The 25118-nt window shown below is 41.9% G+C and overlaps 1 protein-coding gene across 1 annotated transcript in view; it reads left to right on the top strand.

The window, feature by feature from the left end:
- The first annotated feature begins 1215 nt into the window (after positions 1-1215).
- Positions 1216-25118, top strand: part of RAB2A (RAB2A, member RAS oncogene family) — a 35074-nt gene continuing 11171 nt past the window's right edge. The window contains exons 1-6 of the mRNA XM_083518078.1: positions 1216-3354; positions 13179-13250; positions 14467-14534; positions 19237-19319; positions 19593-19685; positions 23092-23203. Of these exons, the coding sequence (XP_083374204.1) occupies positions 3309-3354; positions 13179-13250; positions 14467-14534; positions 19237-19319; positions 19593-19685; positions 23092-23203 (474 nt within the window). The 5' untranslated portion in view covers positions 1216-3308. The remainder of the gene's footprint in view (positions 3355-13178; positions 13251-14466; positions 14535-19236; positions 19320-19592; positions 19686-23091; positions 23204-25118) is intronic.

Genomic DNA, 25118 nt, shown 5'->3' with positions numbered 1-25118 from the left:
GATGGCAACCGATTAAACAAAATTCTGTGCAGGTTGCCAGAGGAGGGAGTCAGGCTGCGCCCTGACCAAAAGCCTGGCGGAACAACTCTGTCTTGCAGGCCCTGCGGAAAGATGTCAGGTCCCGCAGGGCCCTAGTCTCTTGTGACAGAGCATTCCACCAGTTTGGAGCCGCAGCCGAGAAGGCCCTGGCTCTAGTTGAGGCCAGCCTAACCTCTCTGAGGCCTGGGACCTGAGTACTATTTAAGTACTATTTAAGTTACAAAAGTACAAAAATATGTTCAAAAATGGTGAGTGATCTGCAGAGCTCAGACATGTACATGTGGTCAGCTTGGAAGCATGATAGAGAGAAAAAAGATGTGCAAGCATTGTGGTTTGACTGAAATAATGTCCCCGAGTTTTTAATTGTAATAGTTTTTAGAATGTTTTAATCTGCTTTAGAATGCTTTTGCTTTGTTTACGTTTTTAATTGTATATCTGTTTTGTGGTCCTGAGCTCTTTGGGAAGGGTGGGATATAAATTAAATAAATATGACTGTAACATAATAGCTCTACATACCCTCCAAAATTTCTCCAATGAAAACAGAGATGTACTATTTAATAACAACGATTTTATTACGTAAACCCGCCTATCTGACTGGTTTGCCCCAGCCACTCTGGGCAGCTTCCAACATACATAAAAACATAAAAAAATTTAAACATTAAAAACTGCCTTCAGATGTCTTCTAATGGTTGTATCTCCTTGACTTGGGGGTCATATTCTCCAACATTTCTCTGATGAAAATAGGGACGTCCTAAGGAAAACCAGGGCATTCTGGGATCAAATCAGAAACCGTGACAGCTTCTGTGAACCCAGGAGTGTCCCTTGAAAACAGGGACACTTGGAGGCTCTTCTTTTCCCAGAGTTCCATTTGGTTCCATTTCTCTTCAAGAAACAGGTACATTAATAATAAAGAGAAATATTAAGTGGGCTTTTTCGGTGGTGGTGCCCTGATTACAGAATGTCCTATAGAGAGGCTTGTCTGGCAACCATGCTATAGTCTTCTTGGCACAATGTAGAGACTTTAGTGCTCTCTCAGACACAACCTATCTGGTGTTTCCGTTTTTCATACCAAACTATCTCTTGCTGGGTTTTCAATCATTTTAGCAACTGGGTTTTGTGCTGGGATGTTTTCATTTGGTGGTGGTAAGGAGAGGGCTTTATACTGCTTTGGTTTATTTTATATTGGTTTTGGCTTTTATTATGAATTATATTTTATATTGCTAAGATAACAAAATATACAAGTGTAATAAATAATAGAAGTCTAAATACTTTCACAACTGCTCTGCTGAGCCCTTAGCTGGTGTCTGTGCTCAGTGAAAACGCTATTATGTCATGGACAGATTATGTATTGTACCAATGCCACTAACGCTATTTCCCTTGCTTTTTGTTCTGAGAGTATTTTTAAAAAATGTTTGTTGTGGGGTGGGGGAGTGGGGAGGACTAGCTAGCTCTGTAAAAAAAAAAATCTATAACCCCTTTACTGCATTTTTGAGATTAAAGGTATATGAAAAGCTGCTGACCCAAGTTTCTCACATGATGGCATCTGTAGGCCCCAAAGATGTGGCATGACAACCACACTATGAAGTTAATGTATAAACTGGGCAAGTGTTGAAGTCTTCTTAAGAATGATTAACAGCTTAATCCTATTGATGCTGGAGCTTCCCACTCACAATCTTTCTGTTCTTTATCCATGGGGTGTGTGCATACATAGGAACGCCAAAGGAGATTGGTATGTATGACACAACCAGAGTTCAACAGTAAAAATTACAATAAAAATGCACAGGGCAAAAGAAAACACTCATTGGCAACAGTCAGCAAGTCAGGTTTGGTGCTAGATATTATTTTTGTGTCATTTTTAATATATATTATATTTAATTTATATACCACTTTTCATCTGAGGATCACACGACAGTTTACTATGTAAAACCACAAAAATATGTAACAAAAAAACAAAACACCCCCAGTTGTTTAAACAAGTTTAAAAGGCCATAGATTTATTTAGCCAAAGGCCTGGAAGAAGAAAAATGTTTTTGTCTGCAAACGTTTCAAGCCATTTTTAAAGCGACAGCAGCATACAACTGTAATTCTAACAACTCATGGGTGTAACCAGAATTTATAGGGTGGAGTGGGGCAGAACCTCAGTTAAGTATTTTTGTTGATTTACTTAATTTAGGGGGGAACTTGCCCCCTGTCTGCGGCCATGTAACCAGTGGCAACTTCTGGAGACATTTTGGTTATTTGTGATATAGAGCAGACTTGCGTAAAAAGAAGGCACTGGGACATTCCGGCCCATTGCTCTTGTACCATTTCCATCTCAGCTTCCCAATAATGTAGGCTGATAAATGCACAACATCTTTCTGCACTGAGTAGAAAGAAAGAGTAGTCCAGCCGCTGCCATGGCTTTCGTTTTGTATACAGCGACACATTCGACATTCCGTTTGAGGGAAATCTGAAAAACTGCCAGAAATGATGTGGCGATCCGCAAGCCCGTATGGTGCCTTTTATTTTACTTCCTTCGCTTCCCCCCCCCCCTCCAAAAAAAGCCAACTCGCCCTAGTTAAAAGTGCAAATGTTGCTGTGCCAGGATGAGGCCGCTGAGATCCTCCAGCCAGAGCCGGGGCGACGAAGCGCTTCGCAGCGACCCTTCCCTCCAAGAGGCAGCGAGGGCTCTTCCTCGGCCTGCAGCGGACAGGGCGGCGGCCCAGGAGCCTCGGGCCCCACCCCAAGGCCGAAGGCGCCAGGCCGCCCCGTCCCTCGCATCACTCCCAGGGATCCTCCCCTTCGCCCGCACGCCGAGGCCGAGGCACCGGCTGCTTCAGCACTTCCGGGTCGGCGGAGAGAGCGCTGCGTGACGTTGCCGGAGCGTTCGGGAGCCTCGCGCCTGTTATTGTTCCTGCTTCCCTCGCTCTCTCCCCCACCCCCGCCTGCCTTCCCACCGGCCCTCCGCCCGTTCCGCGAGCCGCCTGGAACCGAGCGCTCCTCGGGACGCTCTGAAGGCACCTCCAAAGGCCCGGCCGGGGAAAGAAGGGGAGGTGAGGCGGCCAGGCGCACGCGGAAGGCCGGCGTGGGAGGCTCGCTGAGGGAAGCTGTCAGAAGCCCGAGGGCGGTTGGAAGGAGCTGGAGGAGGGGGGCCCGCTGCCAACGGTTTCGAACCTTCCGTTGCGCGAGCCCTGACAGGGAGGGGCGGGGGAGTGCGCGCCGCGTCACCAAGCAGCGAGCAACCCTAGCAGGAGGCGCAGGAAGGCGGCGGCGGCGGCGACTGGAAGGACATGGCCTACGCGTATCTCTTCAAGTACATCATAATCGGGGACACAGGTAAGGGCGGCCCGCCGGGGAAGGTTTAAAAGGGGCCTGCGCTGCTGGCGGCCTCGGCGCTTCCTGCGCAACGCCTCTCGGCTGCCCCATTTCCGCAGTGTTGGCTGCGCCGACGTGGTGGTGACTGGGCTCGGCAGGGGGAGGTGCTCGGCCCAGGGCCCCGCCCGCGGCCTGGCGAGGCCTACGGCTCGGCTGCCAGCGCCTCCAGAGCCCCCTCGCTGCCGTCTGGTTTCAAGGCCTCTCCACCCAGAGAGTTCCCGGGAAGGGAGCGGGGCGGCGGCGGAGGCCCTGAAATGGGTGCAGCCGGGGCCTCGGGACAGCGGGCGGGGTGCTTGTCGTTGACCTCATTTCGGACGCGTCCGAAGAGCCCCGTTGGCCACGCCGGACGCTTCGGTGAGGCAATAGGGGAGTGGTGATAACAACCCCCGGGGGGGGGGTTGACAAGGCCTCGAGACGCACTGGGCCTTCCGCCAAGACTTCTCACTCCAGGCCTGTCAGACACGCCTTCGGAGCAAGGCCCTAAAGGATCACACCATTTAATCCCTCTCTGCCCAAAGATACACTGACCTGTAACTAAAGCACCCTCCCCACCTCTGGATATGTTTTACGTTCCAAGAAAGTCTACCAGATAAAAGTGGTTTCCACCGTTGATTGGTCGTGGCTCTGTTCCTGGACGTTGGTTTAAAGTATTTGCTGCCACTCCTTAACCGAAAAAGCTTATAAAGTGACAGTAATAAACCTACTCTACCCCTCCGGTAAGACAGGGCAGAAAGGGGGGGGGAACCGGAAGAAAGGATCAAATGGGGGTCTTAAGTGACAGAATTCTTGTAATGGCCAGCTGGAAGGAAGAGTTCAAGGAGAGGAGGAGCCAAAAGTTGGTGGTGGTGCAGCTGAGCCTTATGGAGAGGCCCTTTTCTCTGACTTGAACATGATGGAATTTAGCATGATAGATGCAGTATAGTGATCTAAGAGACTGAGCTACCAATCAGAAAGGATCTTGTATGCATATCATCTCTGCATAAATTCAGTAGGTGGCCTTAGACAAGCTACTCTTTGTTTCATTCCCCCCATCAGCAGCACAGGATATAATGATACTGATTTCCTTTACAATTGAAGGATCACAACTAGACAATGCATGTGATGTAGTTTGAATACTAGAAAGTGCTATGCAACTGCCATGTTAGAATAAATACTTGGGGTTCTTGGTGTTGAATAATCTAATACACTTTCATGCCTATCGGCCACTATATGAAAACTACCTTTTTAGATTTTTAGTGTTTATTTTTCATTTTAGCTACTTATTTATGAAAATAGTTGAGTTGGGAAAAGTGTGAATGGGTTTGAGAGAGATTTCTGTCAAACTTATCCAAAGGCTAGAAATCCTTTCTGTGAAGGATCAATTCAATACGTTATATAATACACATATGTGCAAAACATTCACAAAGAAGTATATCAACATTTTCGCCTTGCATGTATCAAACAGGTACATAAGGAACTAGAACTGGCTGAAGCTTCTGCCATGAGTATACGTAGCTGAAAGTACATGTTAGCCACCATATAATGTGAGGAGTGAGGCTGAAAGTTTCTTGACAAGTATATGATTGGACAAACATATTCCTTTACAGTGGTACTTTGGATTACAGATGCTTCAGGTTACAGATGCTTCAGGTTACAGACTCCGCTAACCCAGAAATAGTACCTCGGGTTAAGAACTTTGCTTCGGGATGAGAACAGAAATCACGCAGCAGCGCGGTGGCAGCAGGAGGCCCCATTAGCTAAAGTCGTGCTTCAGGTTAAGAACAGTTTCAGGTTAAGAACGGACCTCCGGAGTGAATTAAGTTCTTAACCCGAGGTACCACTGTATTAGCTGTTTATAAAGTTAGTACCTTTCTCTTGAATGCTTATTCCCTTTCCCCTTCCTCTTATCTTTAGGGGGGAAACCCTAAAATATAAAGGTATCTGTATTTCATTTACTTATTCTGTCTATACTCATTGAGATTTTAGCCTATTTACTCAAGATTCCTCAGCTCTAGAATACATAATAGTTTATATTTCAATCACTTTTTCCTCTTTTAAAATGCATTTTTAAATTTTTTAAAAAGACTGTGGCACAAACATATTTACAGTCTGATTCTATAAAAGTTCATTTGAAGTAGGTACCACTGATTCAATTTCTTATTGCTGTTTTATGCAGTCTGGAAGTACTCAGTCAGCAAAGTAATATAATGTTGCACTCCTAGGCACACTTCTGTTCACATTGGAACTTACTCGATCAGACTGCATTTGCACTTCTATTGATTCTTTAGGTCTTGTGATATTTCATTTTAAAAGAAACAGCAAACCAAGATTGGCCAACTTTCATTACTTAAAGCATAGATCTTGTATGTATGGTTACTAGGAAAGAGGTTCTATTAAGCCACATTTCTACACAGTCTTTGTTTGGTTGCCTATGGTAAGATGAAATAGTCATTTGGTGACCAGGCAGGGAAACTTTTATAAATTTGAAATGTGCCCTCTCATTTTCAGGCAGTTGTGTTGATTGGCAGGCTAGGAAACATGTGGCTTGTTTACAAGTCTGCATTAAATTCAGTCTAGCTTACTTCCAGGTAAGCATGTGTAGGATTGAGCTATGTAATCTCTTCATATATTCAGTATTTGATTTCAGCATTGCAAGCAGAATCCAGGAGATTCTACAAGTAAATTAAAAATTATTTTAGCTAGGCATGTTGAGTGCTGTAGTCAATGTATTTTCAGAGCCTCTTTCTATAATCTGAGAATTATTGGAGAACAGGTGAGGTCTCTGCAGACTGGAAATGGGCAAATGTTGTCCCCATATTCAAAAAGGGGAGAAAAGAAGACCTAGGTGAGCTGACATTGATACCAGGAAAGGTCCTAGAAAAGATAATTAAACAGTCAATCTGTGAGCACTTAAAAAAGGATGCTGTGATTATTAAGTCCCAGTATGGCCTTCTCAAAAATAAGTCATGCCAGGCAAATTTCATTTCTTTTTTTTATATATAGAGTTACAAGCTTGGTGGATAAGGGAAATGCTGTGGGTATGGTGTGTCTTGATTTCAGCAAGGTTATTGACAAAGTCCCCCATGATATTCTTGCAGAAAACCTGGTAAAATGCGGGCTGGATGAGGTATCTGTTAGGTGGATTTATAGCTGATTGACTGAACCCAAAGTGTGCTCACTAAGGGTGCTGCAGCACGCTGTCCTGTGCCCACTGTTGTTCAATGTCTTTATAAACAACTTGGATGAAGGAATTGAGGGGATGCTCATCAAATTTGCAGATGACACTAAACTTGGAGGGGTAGCTAATGCATCAGAAGAAAGAACTGAGATTCAAAATGACCTTAACAGATTGGAGAACTGGGCCCAAACTAGCAAAATGAATTTAACTAGACACAAATATAAGGTTCTGTGCTTAGGCAGGAAGAACCAGATGCACAAATATAAGATGAGGGACACCTGGCTTATTAGCAGTGCATATGAAAAGGATTTGGGGGTTATAGTGGACCACAAGCTTAACATGAGACAACAGTGTGATGCAGCAGCAAAAAAAGCTGCAAAATTAGTGTCCAGGTCAAGGGAAGTAATAGTACCCCTCTATTATGCCTTCATCAGACCACACCTGGAATACTGTGTCGAGTTCTGGGTATCACAATTTAAGAAGGATATTGACAAGCTGGAATGTGTGCAGAGGAGGATGCCCAAGATGATCAAGGGTCTGGAAACCAAGCTTTATGAGAAACGGTTGCCGGAGTTGGGTATGTTTTAGCCTGGGAAAGAGACTGAAAGGAGATATGATAGCCTCCTCAAATATCTTAAGGGCTGTCACATGGAAGATGAAGCAAGTTTGTTCTGCTCCGGAGGGTAGGATCTGTATCAATGGATTCAAGTTACAAGAAAGGAGATTCTGACTGAGCATCAGGAAGAACTGCCTGATAGTAAAAGCTATTCCACAGTGTAACAAACTCCCGAGAGGGGTTGTGGATTCTCCTACATTGGAGTTTTCTAGTAACTAGCAACTAGCAACTAAAATCACCCCAGGTCCAGGTAGTGGCTCACATCTTTTAATTTGCAGGCCAGTGTTGATTTGCATTGCTTTGCCATTTAAAGCAAAAAACTTTTAGCCATATTTGATTCAATGCTGATTAAATTTCTTCTTAACAAATTTCCTGCATTTTTCAAGATTCACAGTATTTTAACTTTTCATTACTTTCTTTACTCTATGATAATAGTGGACAACCTGTTGCCCTCCATATGTTGTTGGACTCCAAACTCCCATCAGTTCCAGCCAGCATGACCAATGGTCAGGACTTATGGAAATAATAGTCCATCAACAAAAGTTAGCTACCCCTGTTCTTTGTGTTGCTTTTTGGAAGGAGTTCTTATCTCCTTGCATTTACCTTTATCTTGTCAGTCTGAACCCTAGGGGAAGGAGTGAAGTAAACTTAGCTGTTTGTATTTGACAGAAGCTGTAGATGCTTTGAGTGAAAGTAGACTGAAAGCTGCCTTTGAATAGAGATTTTTTGGACATTTATGCAAGATTGCAGAAGTGCTCTATAATGGTCAGGCATAATTTGTCCACATTTGCTTGTTCTTGAGCCTTTGCAGTAAAAACAAAATATGGCACCAGTTCAGATAGGTGAGTGTTGAGGAGATACGGATACTGTGCTGCAAAGTCCTGCAATTTTATTTTGTTTTGTTTTTAAGTAGGTGCTTAGTCATAATCAATGTATTGGTCAACAATGAAATGCTCTTAAGCAATTGTGATTGTGGCTTTTCTGTTTATTCCCTTGTATTCCTTTTTGAAATTACATCAAGGTAAAATAAAAAAGTACTCAAAAGCAGTGGCAGAAGAAGAGGAGTGCAGGGGGAGCGCGCTGCCTCCAGCAGCGCGATCCCGGTGGGGTGCCATAGCGGCTGCCCCCCCCACTCCCTCAGGGAGTGCCACTCCCCAGCGCATCACTCCCCCAGGACGTGCACCAGCCCCGCCCCTGCCTGCTCTCCGCCCCCCCCCCCCCGGTGCCGGAGCATGAAACTCAGCCACTGGTCAAAATAGGTTTTCCCACACCAAAAAGTAGTTTTACATTTTATGTGTGTATTGGTAGACTGTTGTTGTTATAATAAATTGTTGTTGTTGTTACTACAGTTTAATAATTTTTTCAATTTCACAATTCTAAATTGTATCCACAAGAATTATTAGTCTGCAGAAAATTTTTACAAGCTGACTGGTGGCTAGCAGGTAAAGGCTAGAGCACCAAGTACATTTCAGTGCTTGGTGTGGAGGGTTTCTTTGTTGAATGCACAGAAGTGATGTATTCTGCCTCTCCCCTAGCAGCCTGCTTACTTACATGCGTGTGTGTGTGTGTGTGTATTTTGCTGCCAGTAGTTGCCAGGCAAATGTTGAAACGCCAAGCCAATTTATTTGCCAAATTTCTTCACACCTAAAGAAAAATGGATGTCAGTCCCTCCATCTTTTATCTACTCAAACCTCTACTGTTGTTTAAAACCACGGTTTTCCTCTCAGTGTCTGTCCACCCTCACTTTACTCAGACATCTGCCTCTCCTTGAGTACTGCAAGACAGGAGAAATACTGAAAGGGGGGGCTTTGTTGTTTTAAACTTCTTCCATTCCTCAGCTGCTTCATGGAAGAGAGAAAGAATGTAGAGCATTCAAATATTCCATAGTACCTTCCTATAGTATATTTTACTCCTAGTACCATGTATTGTCTTCAGCATGAAATTCTAGATTCACTGTAGTAATTTAGATCAGGTATTTTATTAACAAACAAACATCCCGATATGTACAACAGCCATCGACTGAACTTAACATTCTCTAGCTGGATAAGCTAACTGACAACCTTGCTATTTATCTTAAAGATACAGCAACATATATTAGTATGGAGCAGGGGTCAGTAAACTTTTTCAGCAGGGGGCCGCTCCACTGCTCAGACCTTGTGGTGGGCTGGACTATATTTTGGGGAAAAAATATGAACGAATTCCTATGCCCCACAAATAACCCAGAGATGCATTTTAAATAAAAGGACACATTCTACTCATGTAAAAACACTCTGATTCCCGGGCCGGATTTAGAAGGCGATTGGGCCGGATCCGGCCCCTGGTCCTTAGTTTGCCTACCCTACCCATGCTATGGCGTATATTTGCAGAGGGGGCTCCAGAGTAGAGAGGACTAGGCATGGAAATGGGGGTGGTGATCTGTATGCAAGGAAGAGTTGAGAAAAGTAAGAAGGGTGTAAGAAAAAGGAGTGAAGGCGAAAATGGGAGTGCAAGGGGAGTTACAACAAAGGAGGGAGTAGGAGGCATGGGAATAGGGTTGAAGATGAAAGCAGGGGCATGAAAGAGTCTGAATAATAGGAGAGTGTGATAACTTCGTAACTGAACAAAAGGGGAAAAGGGTGGTTAGTATTTGCAACGTGTGGGAGGCAGAACATGCAGGAAGTTACCATGGACATGGGGGGTGAATGTCAAAATGGGTGCAAAGTGGAGCTGCAGAATAGGATATAGAAATGACTTCAGAGATTGTGTGTAAACGAATTGTTATTCAATCCTTAACTAGCCTACAATTTTACTCAGATTCAGAAGATCAACATAATCATCCTTTCAGTGGAGATATCCTACCAGTCTTCCAAGAGCAAAGAGCTGTGATAATTACCACATGCATCTCCCTTTGAGAAGTCACACCCTGCCTCAGTTCCGGGAATAGATTGACTGCTGCTCAAGTCAATTTTCTCACAGCAGTGCTCCTTAGAGGAATTTTAAGAGGGTCTGTCATGTCTCTGGTACCCTCCTCTTCCATCAAGCTGGAAAATTCCAGATTTAACCATGCCTCAAGTACAATTCCAAACTGCACCAAAGTCAACTCTCCCCCTCCTTTAATAACTTGGAGTATTTACTAGCCTACATTGCAGGAGATCCATTGAAGCAGGTAACATGAATTGTGTAAAGAAGCTGGTTATATGCAGGTCATGGAATTCTTATTGAAGGCTTATGTATAAAACCATATTTATTATCTATTACTGTATAACATAGGATTGGGCTGTGCATGCATATCGGCTTCATACCACTTGATCTTAAAACAGAGAATGTCTGAATTCTTGATAGGAAAATTCTACCTCTGGGGGTTTTTTTTATCTTTGAGGTGTAACTCATGCAAGTTGCCATTTTATGTTGTTGTTGACAGATGATTCACATGCGTATGCAAACCAGCCCTTTCATGTACAAATATATGAAGCCCAAAAGTTTCCTTGTGAAAGTGGCATGTGGTAGGTCCTTGCAGGAATTAAATACATTTTTAGCTGGAAATTTGGTTGTTATGCACAAACTGTCTGTTCCTGACAAAAAGTTATAGCTGTTTGGTCCATTGCTAGCATAGTTTCTACGCTAGAGCTTGGGCATTCATGATTCCTACATATCATAGTTTCTTAGATTTGTCATTGCTTACGTTTATCTGTCTTGGACTGAGAAAGCAGTTCTTTCACTTCTACTGAGGGCTATTTGAATCACAGTCCTGGTTTGAAGTTCTCTCAGCAACACCTGAGCTATGTGCTATTTATCTTGTGAACCACCCTGAGATCTTTGGATGAAGGCCATGTATATAATAATAAAATGTTGCAAGAGGTAAAACCACAAAAGTCTTGTGAAAACAAGTGTCCTACCTTGCATCATATTCTGATGTAAAATACCTGTTTTACTTACATTTAAAACTATCAAGAGTGGCAAGAAATTGTTTCTTAAGTTTTTCTGGCTAGAAAGAAATTGAGAATAAATAAAATATAAGGAAGAAAAGCCTGTAAGAAGAGAGGATTTGCAATCTCTTATTTAGAATAGTAATATGAAGCAGGTATTTTGACACGGGTGGTGCAGTGAAAGATGACAGAGTGCACCTTGTACTTCACTGATATTACACATAATAGAAGATGAGTGGTCCACTTACGCTTTTTTCATGCCAAATTTTAAGGTCACCTATATAACTAAAAAATTAGAGAAAATAAGAACTTGGGAACAGATGAGGGAACAAATGATAGCACCACCTTTAAATACATACAAATAAAAAGTATTCTAAGTGGACTGAGACAAAAACAGGAAGCGAGAACTGTAAAACAATTTGAAAGGTTAACAGGGAATGGCACAGATAAATGGTTTTTAGCTTTATGTCAAGTTAGTTAATGCATAAACATTCAGAGACAAAACTTAATCATATGATGAAATGGGAAAGAGAATTGCAAACAGAAATTTAGGAGAAAGTATGGAAATGCCTATTTGGAGTAGGAACCAAATTCATGTCAGCCATGAATTTTAGAGAAAATTGCAGGAAAAGCGTGGTGCAATGGCTTTGGATCCCTTGGAAAAGCAGAATGATTTCATACATATGATGGAAATGATATTGGTTATAAAATGACATAATTTGTCATTAGGATTTGCAAATAGTCCACTATTATGTTTGTTGAATTACATCAATGATTCAAGAACACCAAAGAGTGAGTGTATCCAAATGTTGTGCATTTTAATAGTAACCAGGGTTATGTATGCACAAGTGTAGAAGGATAGTCCAAAACCAGGAAAGAAAGAATCTGTCAGAAATATTTGGGGAACCAAAAACAAACCCCTGTGTTGCAATAAGAACCAATCACAACAATACAAACACAACATGTAGGCTAATAGTAAAGAATATATAATGGAATAATAATATCATTCAAATTATAGGAATAAGCAAGTCAAAGTTCATATGTACAGTATAACAGTTAACAATATTTGGGGGCCAGTGGCGATTGTTAAGCTGAATATAATGCTAAGGAAACATTGAAGGAAAATTGGAGAGTTGAAGTATAAAGGTAAAGGGACCCCTGACCATTAGGTCCAGTCGCAGACGACTCTGGGGTTGCGGTGCCCCTCTCGCTTTATTGGCCAAGGGAGCTGGCGTACAGCTTCCAGGTCATGTGGCCAGCATGACTAAGCCGCTTCTGGCAAACCAGAGCAGCACACAGAAACACCGTTTACCTTCCCACCAGAGTGGTACCCATTTATCTACTTGCACTTTGATGTGCTTTTGAACTGCGAGGTTGGCAGGAGCAGGGACCAAGCAATGGGAGAGCTCACCCCGTCATGGGGATTTGAACCGCCGACCTTCTGATTGGCAAGCCTTAGGCTCTGTGGTTTAACCCACAGCACCACCCGTGTGCCTGAGTTGAAGTATAGTCGTGCAATAAAAAAAATAGGACTCGGGATAGAGGGAAGTGGAGCAAAAACAATAAAAAACAAATGTAACATTTAAGCAATATTGAAGTACTTTTAAATAATGGTTATTTCCTTTTCAAGTATACAGTGCTTGATTTAACAGAATAGAAAAGTGTTTTTTGAAAATAGAGTTGGGTTTTCTAAGAGGTTTAAAATGTTTATACACATTACATATATATATTGTAATTGCATAGTCACATTAACAAAGTATGTATATTTTAAAAGAGCAGCAGAGTAACTATAGAGGCTATCTGAAACTAGCTACTAAGTGAGAGTCTTAAGTTACTGAATAGTACATGTATGTAATGAATATGATTTTGAGGAGGAGTGGGATTTAGTAATTTGGTTGCTACGGAGGAACATGACAAGTTCCAAGGGACCTCACTGTTATCCTTTGTGTTTCTTTTGGTGGGCTCTGAACTGTTATGCTAACACCAAGGAGTAGTTTTATCAGTAATTTGTAAAGGTGTGTAAAGAAGTCTGAAATTTTGAAATATTCTCACTCTTTATAGCACTTTATATTTGGAAATTCTTGAAATTGATTTTTTTTCCTTCCAGGTGTTGGAAAATCATGTTTATTGTTGCAGTTCACAGACAAAAGGTTTCAGCCAGTGCACGACCTTACTATAGGTAAGTTCTTTTATGCAGGTAAATGAGTAAAGGTCATGGCAACTGCATGCATCAAGTTCTGAAATGGAATGTCGAGAGCAGGGGTTGTCAACCTGGTCCCTTCCACCCTCTAGTGGGTGTTCCAGGATTCCAGGTGGGCGGTAGGGGTTTCTATGGCACAAGCTGAATCCTCCTTCCATCGAGCTCTGGTGGGTGGTAAGGAAATTTTACCATCAGGAAAGATGCATTAGTGGATGGTAGGTATAAAAAGGTTGACTACCCCTGGTCTAGACTTTCAACTAATAGTCATATATTTGCAAGGTTATAGTGGCATGGGTCAGTGGTGCTTAGTCTGATAATAAATAAATTAGGTTCCTATTCGACAAAATTACATCCAACTATCCACTGTTAAAAGTTACTGTGGCTGAATTTGTAAAGAGTGTTCTCCATACAGAATGGTTTCAGCTTAACAGTGTTATCATAATTGTCGATTTCTAAAATATTCTTATCTGAATATGAAATATCATTTTAAGATTTTGTTAAATCTAAGTTGTAACCCTCTTCTAAGCCTAAATGATGGTTTCTTTGAAGGGATTTAAGTAGTTTAATTTGAGTCTGACTCAGTGAGATTTGAAACTTTCTCACATTCTGCAGCTGCTGTGACTGCCTCTGAATATTTTCAAACCACATTGCAGTGTCATAATTTTTAAAAGCATTTTCTTCCTTTATTGTTATTGCAGTTTATATCCCACCTTTTCTCTGGAGAACTCAAGGTGGCATACATGGTTCTCTGCCCCTCCCCCTTATAGCTTCACAGAATCCTTGTAAGTCAGGTTAGGCTGTGAGACTGTAACTGACCTGAGGTCACCCAGTAATCTTCATGGCTGAGTGGGGATTTGAACCCTGGTCCCTCAGGTTCTAGTCCAAAATTCTAACTATTGCACCACACTGGCTATGCTAGTGTTCTTATTTTTTTCTACCTCTGTTGAAAGACCTTTTTTTGCATCTGTTAATCTAGAAATGAGTGTATAAAACTATGACACAATACAAAACTGTATAAAAGTCTGTTAACTCTTCAGTATGTGGCATAGGGGGGAAAGCCAACTGAAAGCATGAAGAACAATGTTGCTTCCTGCTATGAAAAAGGTTGAAGTAAATCCTGATTTCATTTAGGATACTGGATAGCATTTCATTGCTGTGTTGGAGCTCTGTTACAACATTTTATTTTATTATTCAGGTGTAGAATTTGGTGCTCGAATGATAACCATTGATGGGAAACAGATAAAACTTCAGATATGGGATACGGTAAGTGTAGGAAAATTTTCTGTGCATATTTTATTTAAACTGTGGTTCAAAGAACAGGAGCGAGGAACTGAAACTCTGAAAAAAGCACCAGTCAACTGTTGTAAAACAAAAAGAAACACTCCAAAATGGTGTAAACTGAAAAAATGGTGTGAACTATCTCCCAAGAAGGCAAACACAAGACCGTGTGTGTGTGTGTGTGTGTGTGTGTGTGTGTTTGTGTTCCATGATCCGAAATAATACTAGCTGCTGCAAGCATTATTGATTCCTGTTTATCCTGGATCAACAATCTCTCTGTATATGGATATAGGGTTTGTTCTAACTCCCTTGAGTTATTTAGAAGATTTCTGCTAACCTGTCTGTGAAAAAGCAATCTTAACTATTGTTTACGTATTCTGGGATAAAGGACCAGTGAGGAGAGCTTCAATTTTTCTTCTTTTTGATACACTTCAAGCTCTAAACCCAGTAAGTATATGTATGAATCAGCTTGATATAATTTCAGGGGTAAAGGTAAAGGACCCCTGACAGTTAAGTCCAGTCGCGAATGACTGTGGTTGTGGCGCTCATCTCGCTTTACTGGCCGAGGGAGCTGACGTTTGTCCGCGGACAGTTTTTCCAGGTCATGTGGCCAGCATGACTAAGCTGTTTCTGGCGAAACCAGAGCAGTGCATGGAAACTCCATTTACCTTCCCACCGGAGCAGTACCTATTTATCCACTTGCACTCTGACGTGCTTTCTAACTGCTAGGTTGGCAGGAGCTGGGACTGAGCAAAGGGAGCTCACCCCGTTGCGGGAATTCAAACTGCTGACCTTCTGATTGGCAAGACCTAGGCTAAGTGGTTTAGACCACAGCGCCACCCGCGTCCCTAATTTCAGGCGTAGTTATTCATTAGGTCACTGGTTTGTGTAGGGAAGAGGGTGCAAAGGGTGCAAGTTAGTAGCTACGGTGTGGAATGCAGCCTAAATGTCATTTAATTGTATTGCCTCATTTATTCAACTGTAAAACAGGGTCGTTCACTCATCAGTTTTTTGAAGTACCAAATTTTGAATTCTTGCTACACTGTGGTATCTTAGTAATATTATGAGATGTTTCTTAAGCTGGAATGTGCTCATTTATTGAGAGTATTGTGCCTTTATAATAAAGAAATATAAAGGCAAAAGTTTAGTGTGTATTGGTTTCATAGGAACTATACAAGTGGAACATGTACCAAAATGTTTAGGTGCATCGCCACCCTGCAGGAGTGTTCTTGTTCAGGGATCCAGTTAGCAGACATCCTAACCTTCTGCTCTTAGCTGTAGTCTAAATTTATTTATAAAAATAGTTATACCACCCACGTACATAAAATATCACAGAAGTGTACAACAATGTATACATATACTATAGAACATAAAATACAAAATGTCATAAAAATAAATAAATAAATAAATCTGTTGGCATAAAAAGATCTTCAAGAGATTCCTAAAAAGTAGTAGTGAGGTTGCCTGCAGAATCTGTGCTGGAAGGGTATTCCACAGCATAGAACTGGCAACGCCAAATGCCCAACTTCTGTTAGAAGCCAGTAGTGAAGTATGCAGGACAACTAACAGTGCTCCTCAGGATGGTTGAAGTGGGATATAAGGACTCAAGCGATCCTTGAGGTATTCTGAATCCAAGTCATTTAGGGCTTTCCTCCCAGCTTTTCTGGGTTCCTCCTCTCCATTTTTCCCAAGCCTGCACATCTCTCAGCCCCGTAGTATATGGGCAGCCAGTGCTGATGTTATAGCAGAGGTGTCATGTGCTATGAGTCATCTGCTCCCGTCAGCAATCTGGCAACACAATTCTGCACAAGCTGGAACTTTTAGACCAGGGTAGTGAGCAGTCAAACATAAAGCACATTGCCGTAGTCCAGTCCCGAGGTTACCCATTCTCATGGATTGCAGTGGCCAGGCTTTCCTGATTCAAACACCTCTGTACCAGGCATACCAGATGAAACTGGTAAGAAGCGCTGCTACCCGCAAAGGTCACTTGGGGCTCTAACGGCAAGGATGTATCCAGAACTACCTCTAAGCTGCTTACCTGCTGTTTCTGAAATGTGTGCATTCCTTCATTCCCTCATCCACCTCAGCAGGGAAGATGGGAAACTCAGTGCTTTGGACTTTACACCAAAAGCATAAGTAAAACAGTCTTCTTACATATTTGGGATGGTCTGAAGCTACTCATAGCCCTCATGTTCCTTCAGTAATGTGTGTTCTTAACTGGTCCAGCCACTGGCTTCTGGGAATTACCTTTGCTGCCTAAAAGGGACTTCTGGGTTCGGATCATGCAGTCTCTCTTACAATGCTATACTAGGGCATAGTTCTTGCAAGTAGGATAGGGCACAATGAACCTGATTCTTGACTTTATCACTACAATTGCAGAGGGAGCTTACATGATTGAAAGTTTTCTCCATATGAAACAAGAATCCTCTTAAAATAGATAAATAAACGTTTGAGAGAAACATAGCCATCTTCCTGTCATGTCATTTTATCTATGTCAAGAGAATGAAATAGTTTTGTAACTAAGCCCTTGGGCTTGCCTTCCCGCCCCCAACATGGAACTGATGGTCACCAGAGGAGGCTTAAGAGAGAGAAATAGTGTGTATGTGTATACACCTGCTTCTTTTGTGTATATGCCTGTCCCAGGTATCTAAGGCAAACATGATCTTAAAGAATCCCACTCAGGTCATCCATTGATCTTGAATGAGATGCTACTTCAAAAGTTATATAGGTTGGCAGTTTTACCTCTGTATATTCGGCATGCATATAGGCATTTATACAGGGGCTCCATAAATCTCAGATTTTTGCTGACTGCCTGGATGTGGTCAGCTGCTAGGTCATACTTGGTGAAGATCTGGTGAAACTCTTGGTGCTTTCAAAGTCTTGAATACTCTAGAAATAAACTCCCTAAACATTGTATGGAATTATGCTACATCTGCTACATAGTGAATAGTTTTTAATACTTATCTTTAATTTTTTAAACACAAATTCTTCATAGATGCTGTTAACAGTTTATAAATATTTTTCATTTATGCTGGCAAATTTAAAGACATGGTTATCTTTATGTGAGATAAGTTTCATTTCCTTTTTTGCCATCACAAAAGACTATGGGTGGAATGCAACACCATGTGAAGGCAATTGTTTTGTCTGGCAAGCAAAAATGCTTGCACTGGTCGTAAAATCTTCCCCCCTTCTCTCCCATGTGCTGTTCTTGGAGTTCTCCTAGTTTGGGGAGGAGGTAGAAGGAGGAGGAGGTCCTTCTGACTTCCACTAGTGTAACAACTTAGTTGAATATATGTACAGTGGTGCCCCGCAAGACGAATGCCTCGCAAGACGAAAAACTCGCTAGACGAAAGAGGTTTCCGTTTTTTGAGTCGTTCCGCAAGACGAGTTTCCCTATGGGCTTGCTTCGCAAGACGAAACATCTTGTGAGTTCTTGCGAGTTTGTTTCCTTTTTCTTAAAGCCGCTAAGCCGTTAATAGCTGCTGATTGCTGCTAAGCCGCTAAGAGCCGTGCTTCGCAAGACAAAAAAACCCGCAAGACGAAGAGACTCGCAGAACGGATTAATTTCGTCTTGCGAGGCACCACTGTACTATAAGTACTAATCACCTTAGTGTTAATGGGTAAACATTGTAGTTCCTGGAGAAAAAGTGGGAGGTGAAATCTTACAAGTATTGCAAGCATTAGCTTTTGCCTAACATCTGTGGCAGGGTGAACTTTTCTTTTCTATGGCTGTTAATAACTAAATAATTTAGTGATAGAATATAGCTATTCAGTGTTTGGGATTACTATGTCCAGTTCATAGTGACCAAGGCTTTTTAAAAAAGGTTAAATATATGACCCATACATATGTTTTGAAGAAGAAAGGAGGGCTATAGGATGATATCAGTGTAGCTCTATGACCAATCCCTTTTGAAAATCTAACATAAAATTTTAAACTTAGGGTGTTCTGTTAGAATTCTTGTTAAAAATCATTTTTATATGATATCTGATGTTCTTCATTTGTGGCAATCAAGGCACCTTCTTGCATGCTTTTGACAAGCACTCTGTCAGAAGCACAGGAAATTGATTAAATGTACAATAGAATTATATAAAATCAAATTCAAAACCATTATCTGTTTTTTATAATAAAATGCTAGTGGAAAGAATTCCATCTGAAGACTGTTGAAAGCTGGCTGCAGTTTATGATATAACGGATAAAATCTGCATCCTTGGCCTTCCTACAACCTTTACACCAGCAGATGGTGGGCGTAAAGATGTCATTCATCATTTATTTACAATGGGCTTTATTTATTCTAGTGTCAACAGCTGCCCCAGGGAGGGAGTTATTGAATTCAAATGTGAAGCACTGGGTTATTTGCTTCCTTTCAAATTTGTCTTCAGAGCTTAGTTGCTAGGAGTCCATTCTGTACTCTAATAATGATTCATGTATTGTGAAGCCATTCAGTAAATTGGGTTGTCAGGGATTGCCAAAAAAGGTTTAGAGGTCTTGTTCTTGAGTCCCCTCCCCAATGGTTCTGTGCTGTAGACTTTTTAATTTGTGGCTCCTCTTTTCCAGAATTAGTGAGGTTTTGTCCTTTCCCCCAATCCCTTACACAATAAACTTCTTAGTGTAAGTATGCAAGACTCTTACTTTCTTCACAAGGAAACACAGGAGACAAAATGAACTATGAATCTTGTATTTCTACAGGCTGGGCAGGAGTCCTTCCGTTCTATCACAAGGTCATACTACAGAGGGGCAGCAGGGGCCTTACTAGTGTATGACATTACAAGGTGAGAATCTTTCAGAATCCTTTAGACTTTTGTAACTAGCTTTTTTCTGTATGTTTTTTTTAATCATTAACAGATTTCAGTGTCTAAAACTGGTTTTCAACTAGTGGTGGAAGCAGAAGGGAACTAAAGTGACTTCCACTGCACATCAGTTGTCCAGTGTATAAGTCCTAGGTTAGCAACTGGTGAAGTCATTAAATTTTCTGTTTATATATATTTTTAAACTTTTGTTTTGTTTGTGCGTTGTTCCTCACTTGCGTTTTGGTCTCATTTTAGGAGGGACACTTTCAACCATTTGACAACATGGTTAGAAGATGCCCGTCAGCATTCCAATTCTAACATGGTCATTATGCTCATTGGAAATAAAAGGTATATATATATATTTAAAAGCCTTTTGAAATGGTGTGGATTAACAGTTAATTAAAAACCTGCTCCATAACAAGTAGCATATTGAGTACATGACTTTTATTTTTTTTAAAAAAAAATTTTAACATTTGATGATCCTGGTTTGAGTTAGCTGAGTTGCCAAATTGCCAAATACCCCCCCCCACTGACATTTTTTAATTTATTTTTTTTAGTAATATATCCAATTCTAGATTTGAATGCCAATTAAAACAGGGGTACCCAACACAGTGTTTCTAGATGTTTTGGTATACATCAGCCTCAGCCAGCATGGCCTATGCTCAGGATGGTGGAAGTTGTAATCCACAACATCTATAGGGCATCACATTAGCTATTCTTGGATTAAAAGACTGAAATGTTTATAGTCCCTTTAACATTTAGCTAGCTTCATGTCTGAGCTGTCCTACAATGTGCTAGTTCTTTTTCAATCTAGACTCCTTTGCAGTTGATCTCAAGATTACCACAGTGGAACTCTTAAGTCCAGTTGGAGGCTTGTTGAATATCTTTGATCGGCTTTACCGCAATTCTTAATATAATCCTCTGGATGTTTTTTAAATGTCCTACTTCATAGTATTATCATCATTGATGAACAGATAATCTTTGTTGTCTGGAAAAAATGTGTTGTACTCACAGAAGTACAACATTTAGTTGTTCAATCAATGCTGTATTATTAACATGCTGAGCTTTTTCAGATTCTGTCTAGCACTAGTAGTTCAAACATAGTTTGGACCGAATGATTTAAAGATTGTCATTATGCTACCAATAACTCTTATGTTGGCAACAATGTATTGGAGAAAGCAGATTTCCCAAGTTCAAGGAGAAGAAAACTTTATCTAAAATGAAGATAAAATTTCATTGGTGGTGATCATAGTTGTATTTCTTGCATTTTGCAAGCAGCGTAGTCCCCCCCCCCCCAAAAAAAATAGCTTACTAGGTCTGCTAGGTGGCTTGCTATACCAAGACTGAGGAATCTTTTTAAGCCCAAGGCCTGTACTCCCTTATGGGTGGCCTTGCATAAGCCAGATGCCAGTAGTGGGTGGGGCAAATGTAGGCAGAGCAACTGGTTTGACTTTTATATTTGTACAGTAGGCTACACCATAGTCATGCAAAAGCCAGAGTTTCTGCACGCAGTTCAGTGACAAGGCACAAGCACCCGAGGCAAATAGCCAGAGAGAAGTGTGGCCTGGGGCAAGTACCAAGGCCTGATAGAGAGGCCTGAAGGGCCACTTTTTAAAAGGTACTATTATTTATTAATTGATATGCAATTTATGTACCAAAATGGCTCTAGGGATTACTTACTCTGTTCTACACTGTAGTGCAGGTGTAGCACCAGTGAGAGGTGTAGCTTGATAGAGGGGCCTGGAAGTCCACATCCGATGTGCAGACTCACTCCACTTCTACACAATCTGTGTACACAACCTCTGTGTGGTGAGGTTTTTACATGCATCACTGAAGTTACATTGGAACTTCCTGTTGTTCAGAACTGTTATTAGGCTGCCATTATTATTATTATTATTAGTAGTAGTAGTAGTAGTAGTAGTCGTCTACCACCCTTCATCCGAAGATCACAGGGCAGTTCACAACATAAAAATACAAAATGAGAACCCAAAATACATAATAAAAACAAGAAAAAGAATAAAAACCAACAACTCCCCTCCCACAACCCTACTCACTGAATTCAAAGGAACTTATTCCTAGCTAAGTGTGTCATAGTTTTAAAATACAGATAATCATTAACATGTCTGTTGTAACCATTCCTCTTAGGGGAGGTTGCCCCCCCTATTTCTAAACCGAGAAAAACCATTTAGGCTAGTGGCCAGCACTATATCTTCACATTGGCTAATTCCATAACTTAAATAAGTGTTGAGTGAAGAAACATTGCATCTTGTGTTAGGTTCCAACAGTGTCAAGGCCTGCAAGAAGAGAGGGGCTGCTTGCTCTAAACACCACCTACAAAGAGTGGTCCCCAAGACCAACTCTCTGGGGTGAGGTTTTGACAAACATCAATGTAGCCACATAGGAACTTGCAGTTATTCCGAACTGATCTTGGGCTGCTAATAATACATGTCCCATATAACTTATAAAAAGAGATTTTGGAAATTTTGGAGGAAGGACTGGGTAAGAGTGACCAGCAGGCATTTGTATGTAAATGAAATGTTACTGTATTAATATCCATTCAAAATTTATATTTTCTGGTTATGAACTTAGATAGAAGCTGCTGTTAGAAACCTATATCACAAAGTAGCATAAGGATGCATAAGCTGAGAAATGTAGACAGGAATGTCCTGTTTCCCACAATCTGGCTAATGAGGTTCATGAAAATGGCAGCTGGGATCCTGTCTGAAAAGCTGCCGGGAGTCATTTTTCCATATTATGCTGTCAGTGTATTTTTGAGGAGATGCCTCTCTTGTTAGAAATCAACATTGATAGTTCTTTGTCGTGATGCTTTTGGAGTGACTGCATGTCTTCTCTTCCCATTTTTCTCTCCTCACCATTGGTTTTTAATAAGTACTGTATTTTTCGTCCCATAGGACGCTCCGTCCCATAGGACGCACCTAGTTTTTTGGGGGGGAAAGCAGGTTGAGGAAACCGAACCAGGTCGAGGAACAGTGGGATGGCGGCGCTGTGTCTCCCTGCTGTCCCCCGAGCTTGTGTACCAGGGCTCCCCACGCTGTGGATGTCTGTCCGGCGCGCGGGGCGCTCTGCTTCAGGGCGCCCTGCCCGCCGGGCGGCAGGCTGCTATCCGCAGCGTGGGAAGCCCTGCGGGGACCTCTTGCAGGGCTGCCTAGGCTGCGGATGTGTTCCCGAAGGCCGGGCGCGCTGCTTTCAGGGCGCCCGACGATCCGGGAAGCAGGCTGCTATCCGCAGCCTAGACATCCCTGCGGGATCTCCCGCAGGGCTGCCTAGGCTGCGGATGTGTTCCCAAAGCGCCGGGCGCTCTGCTATCAGGGCACCCGACGCTCCGGGAAGCAGGCTGCTATCCGCAGCCTAGACATCACCGCGGGACCTCCCGCAGGGCTGCCTAGGCTGCGGGTGTCTTCCTGAAGCCTGGAGAGTGAGAGGGGTCGGTGTGCACCGACCCCTCTTGCTCTCCAAGCTTCAGCGAAAGCCTGCATTCACCTCATAGGACGCACCCAGATTTCCCCTTCATTTTTGGAGGGGAAAAAGTGCGTCCTATCGGGCGAAAAATACGGTAATAGTGAATAAATTTATTTTTAGTCACTTAGAAGGTGATTAAGGTTCTATATTGGACTTCATCAAATATAGGTATGTGGTATACCTAGACAAATGGACTTAATTTTAAGTAAAGATATGTGCCTAGGTGAGTTAGCTTGTGCTTGTACAGGGAACAACTGATGTCTTGTTTTCTTAGTGATCTAGAGTCTAGAAGAGAAGTGAAAAAGGAAGAAGGTGAAGCATTTGCACGAGAGCATGGGCTTATCTTTATGGAGACGTCTGCCAAAACTGCTTCCAACGTAGAAGAGGTAATTTGGTGTAATTTATTTTATATTACATGATTAATCTCTGAGTATGATTTAGGTGGACAGTTAGAGACACAGCTTTGAGATCAAAATAATGTCTCTGGATCCAATCAAAGCTCCAGGATCCTGATCTGGTATGAGTCATTAATAAATGCCAAGGAGTAAGTTTTGTCTCTCTCCATCTTCTCTTCTGCTAGTTATTTTCATCATTCTAGGTTTTGGAAAAAGAATGCACATCACCAAATAATATTTTGTTAATTGAATATAAAATACAGGTGTCCTCCCACTTATGTGTGATCGACACACAGCTAGAATGTAATAATATAATTATCAAAGGGTGTTTGGACAGGGGAGAAAAATAATTGACAAATTAATCAAGAAAAATAAAAGTGATTTGGAAAATTGGAAAGAATTATTTTCCATTCTCAGTACACATGCTTTTAAAATATACTTGAGATGGTCCTTTAGATCACTTTCCCAGAGGTCATAGAAGAAATGCTGGTGCTTGAATAATAAATGAGGCTGGGGGGTGAGGAGCAGGGAATCTTGGAGATAATGATGGCAGTCATGTCTCACACCGGAAGTTACTTTCAGAAGAAAGATACTAAATCAGGAGTGTCAGTTACAAATGGATGTGCAGAACCAGACTCTAGCCAGTGAACAGCTTTCACTGGTCACATTCACAATTTTCATAATTTTACCTTACTTAGATGCCCAAATATAATTGTATTTAAACATTAGATTTTTCTGAAGCTTATTCCTCCCCTCCCTTAAAACTGAGTAACGTACCCATGTAATTGTTGCAAGTCCAGGGCAGACTGTAAGTTTTTTACAGAAACCTTGAGGCATGGAACCCCATGTTGGGCAAGAAGATTAGCCCAGTGGCTTTCAGAGGGGCAGACTTGAACTTTTTGTCCCTCAATTGGGACATATAAAGTTTAACTCAGTCACTTGAAAGCTGAGTTAATTGACCCCCATCTCTCCACCTTATTCCTCAGTTCCACATAGCTTTAATAATTGCAGTCCAGTGCACCTTCCTCTCTAGGAGTAAAAGGTAAAAGGACCCCTGACGGTTAGGTTCAGTCGTGGACGACTCTGGGGTTGTGGTGCTCATCTCGCTTTACTGGCCAAGGGAGCTGGCTTACAGCTTCTGGGTCATGTGGCCAGCATGACTAAGCTGCTTTCTGGCAAACCAGAGCAGTGCACGGAAATGCCATTTACCTTCCCGCCAGAGCAGTACCTATTTATCTACTTGCACTTTGATGTGCTTTCGAACTGCTAGGTTGGCAGGAGCAGGGACCGAGCAACGGGAGCTCACCCCGTCACGGGGATTCGATCTGCCGACCTTCTGATCGGCAAGCCCTGGGCTCTGTGGTTTAACCCACAGAGTGGGTGGAGTTTACTTGGTGGAGTTTACTTCTGAGTAAAAGTTGGGGTCCGCTAGATAAAAAGAATATGTGGTTTTCTTATCTTCACCTTTTCTTACATTAAACAAGTTTTTTGTATATAAACTAATCTGATGAAGGCAGGAGGTAGATGCTTCTGCTTTTATCAGTGAACAGCAATAATCTGCAAATAAATGAATTACTGTGCATCAACAAAGCTCATGTGAAAATGCTCAGGTAAAGCTGGGAAAGAAATGACCTCGCTGTTAACAAAAAACTTGTTTAATGTAAGAAAAGGTGAAGATAAGAAAACCACATATTCTTTTTATCTAGCGGCCCCCAACTTTTACTCAGAAGTAAACTCCACCAAGTAAACTCCACCCACTCTGTGGGTTAAACCACAGTGGACACTTGGGTTGCGAACATGATCCGTGCGCTATGCATGTTTGCAACCCGCAGCGGTGCATCTGCGCACATGCAGGTTGCGATTCGGTGCTTCTGCACATGCGCAAAGTGTGACTTAGTGCTTCTGC

Source organism: Podarcis liolepis (genome assembly GCF_965112155.1).
Source record: "Podarcis liolepis genome assembly, chromosome: 8".
Taxonomy (NCBI): domain Eukaryota; kingdom Metazoa; phylum Chordata; class Lepidosauria; order Squamata; family Lacertidae; genus Podarcis; species Podarcis liolepis.
This window is presented reverse-complemented; position numbering and strand designations above follow the sequence as displayed.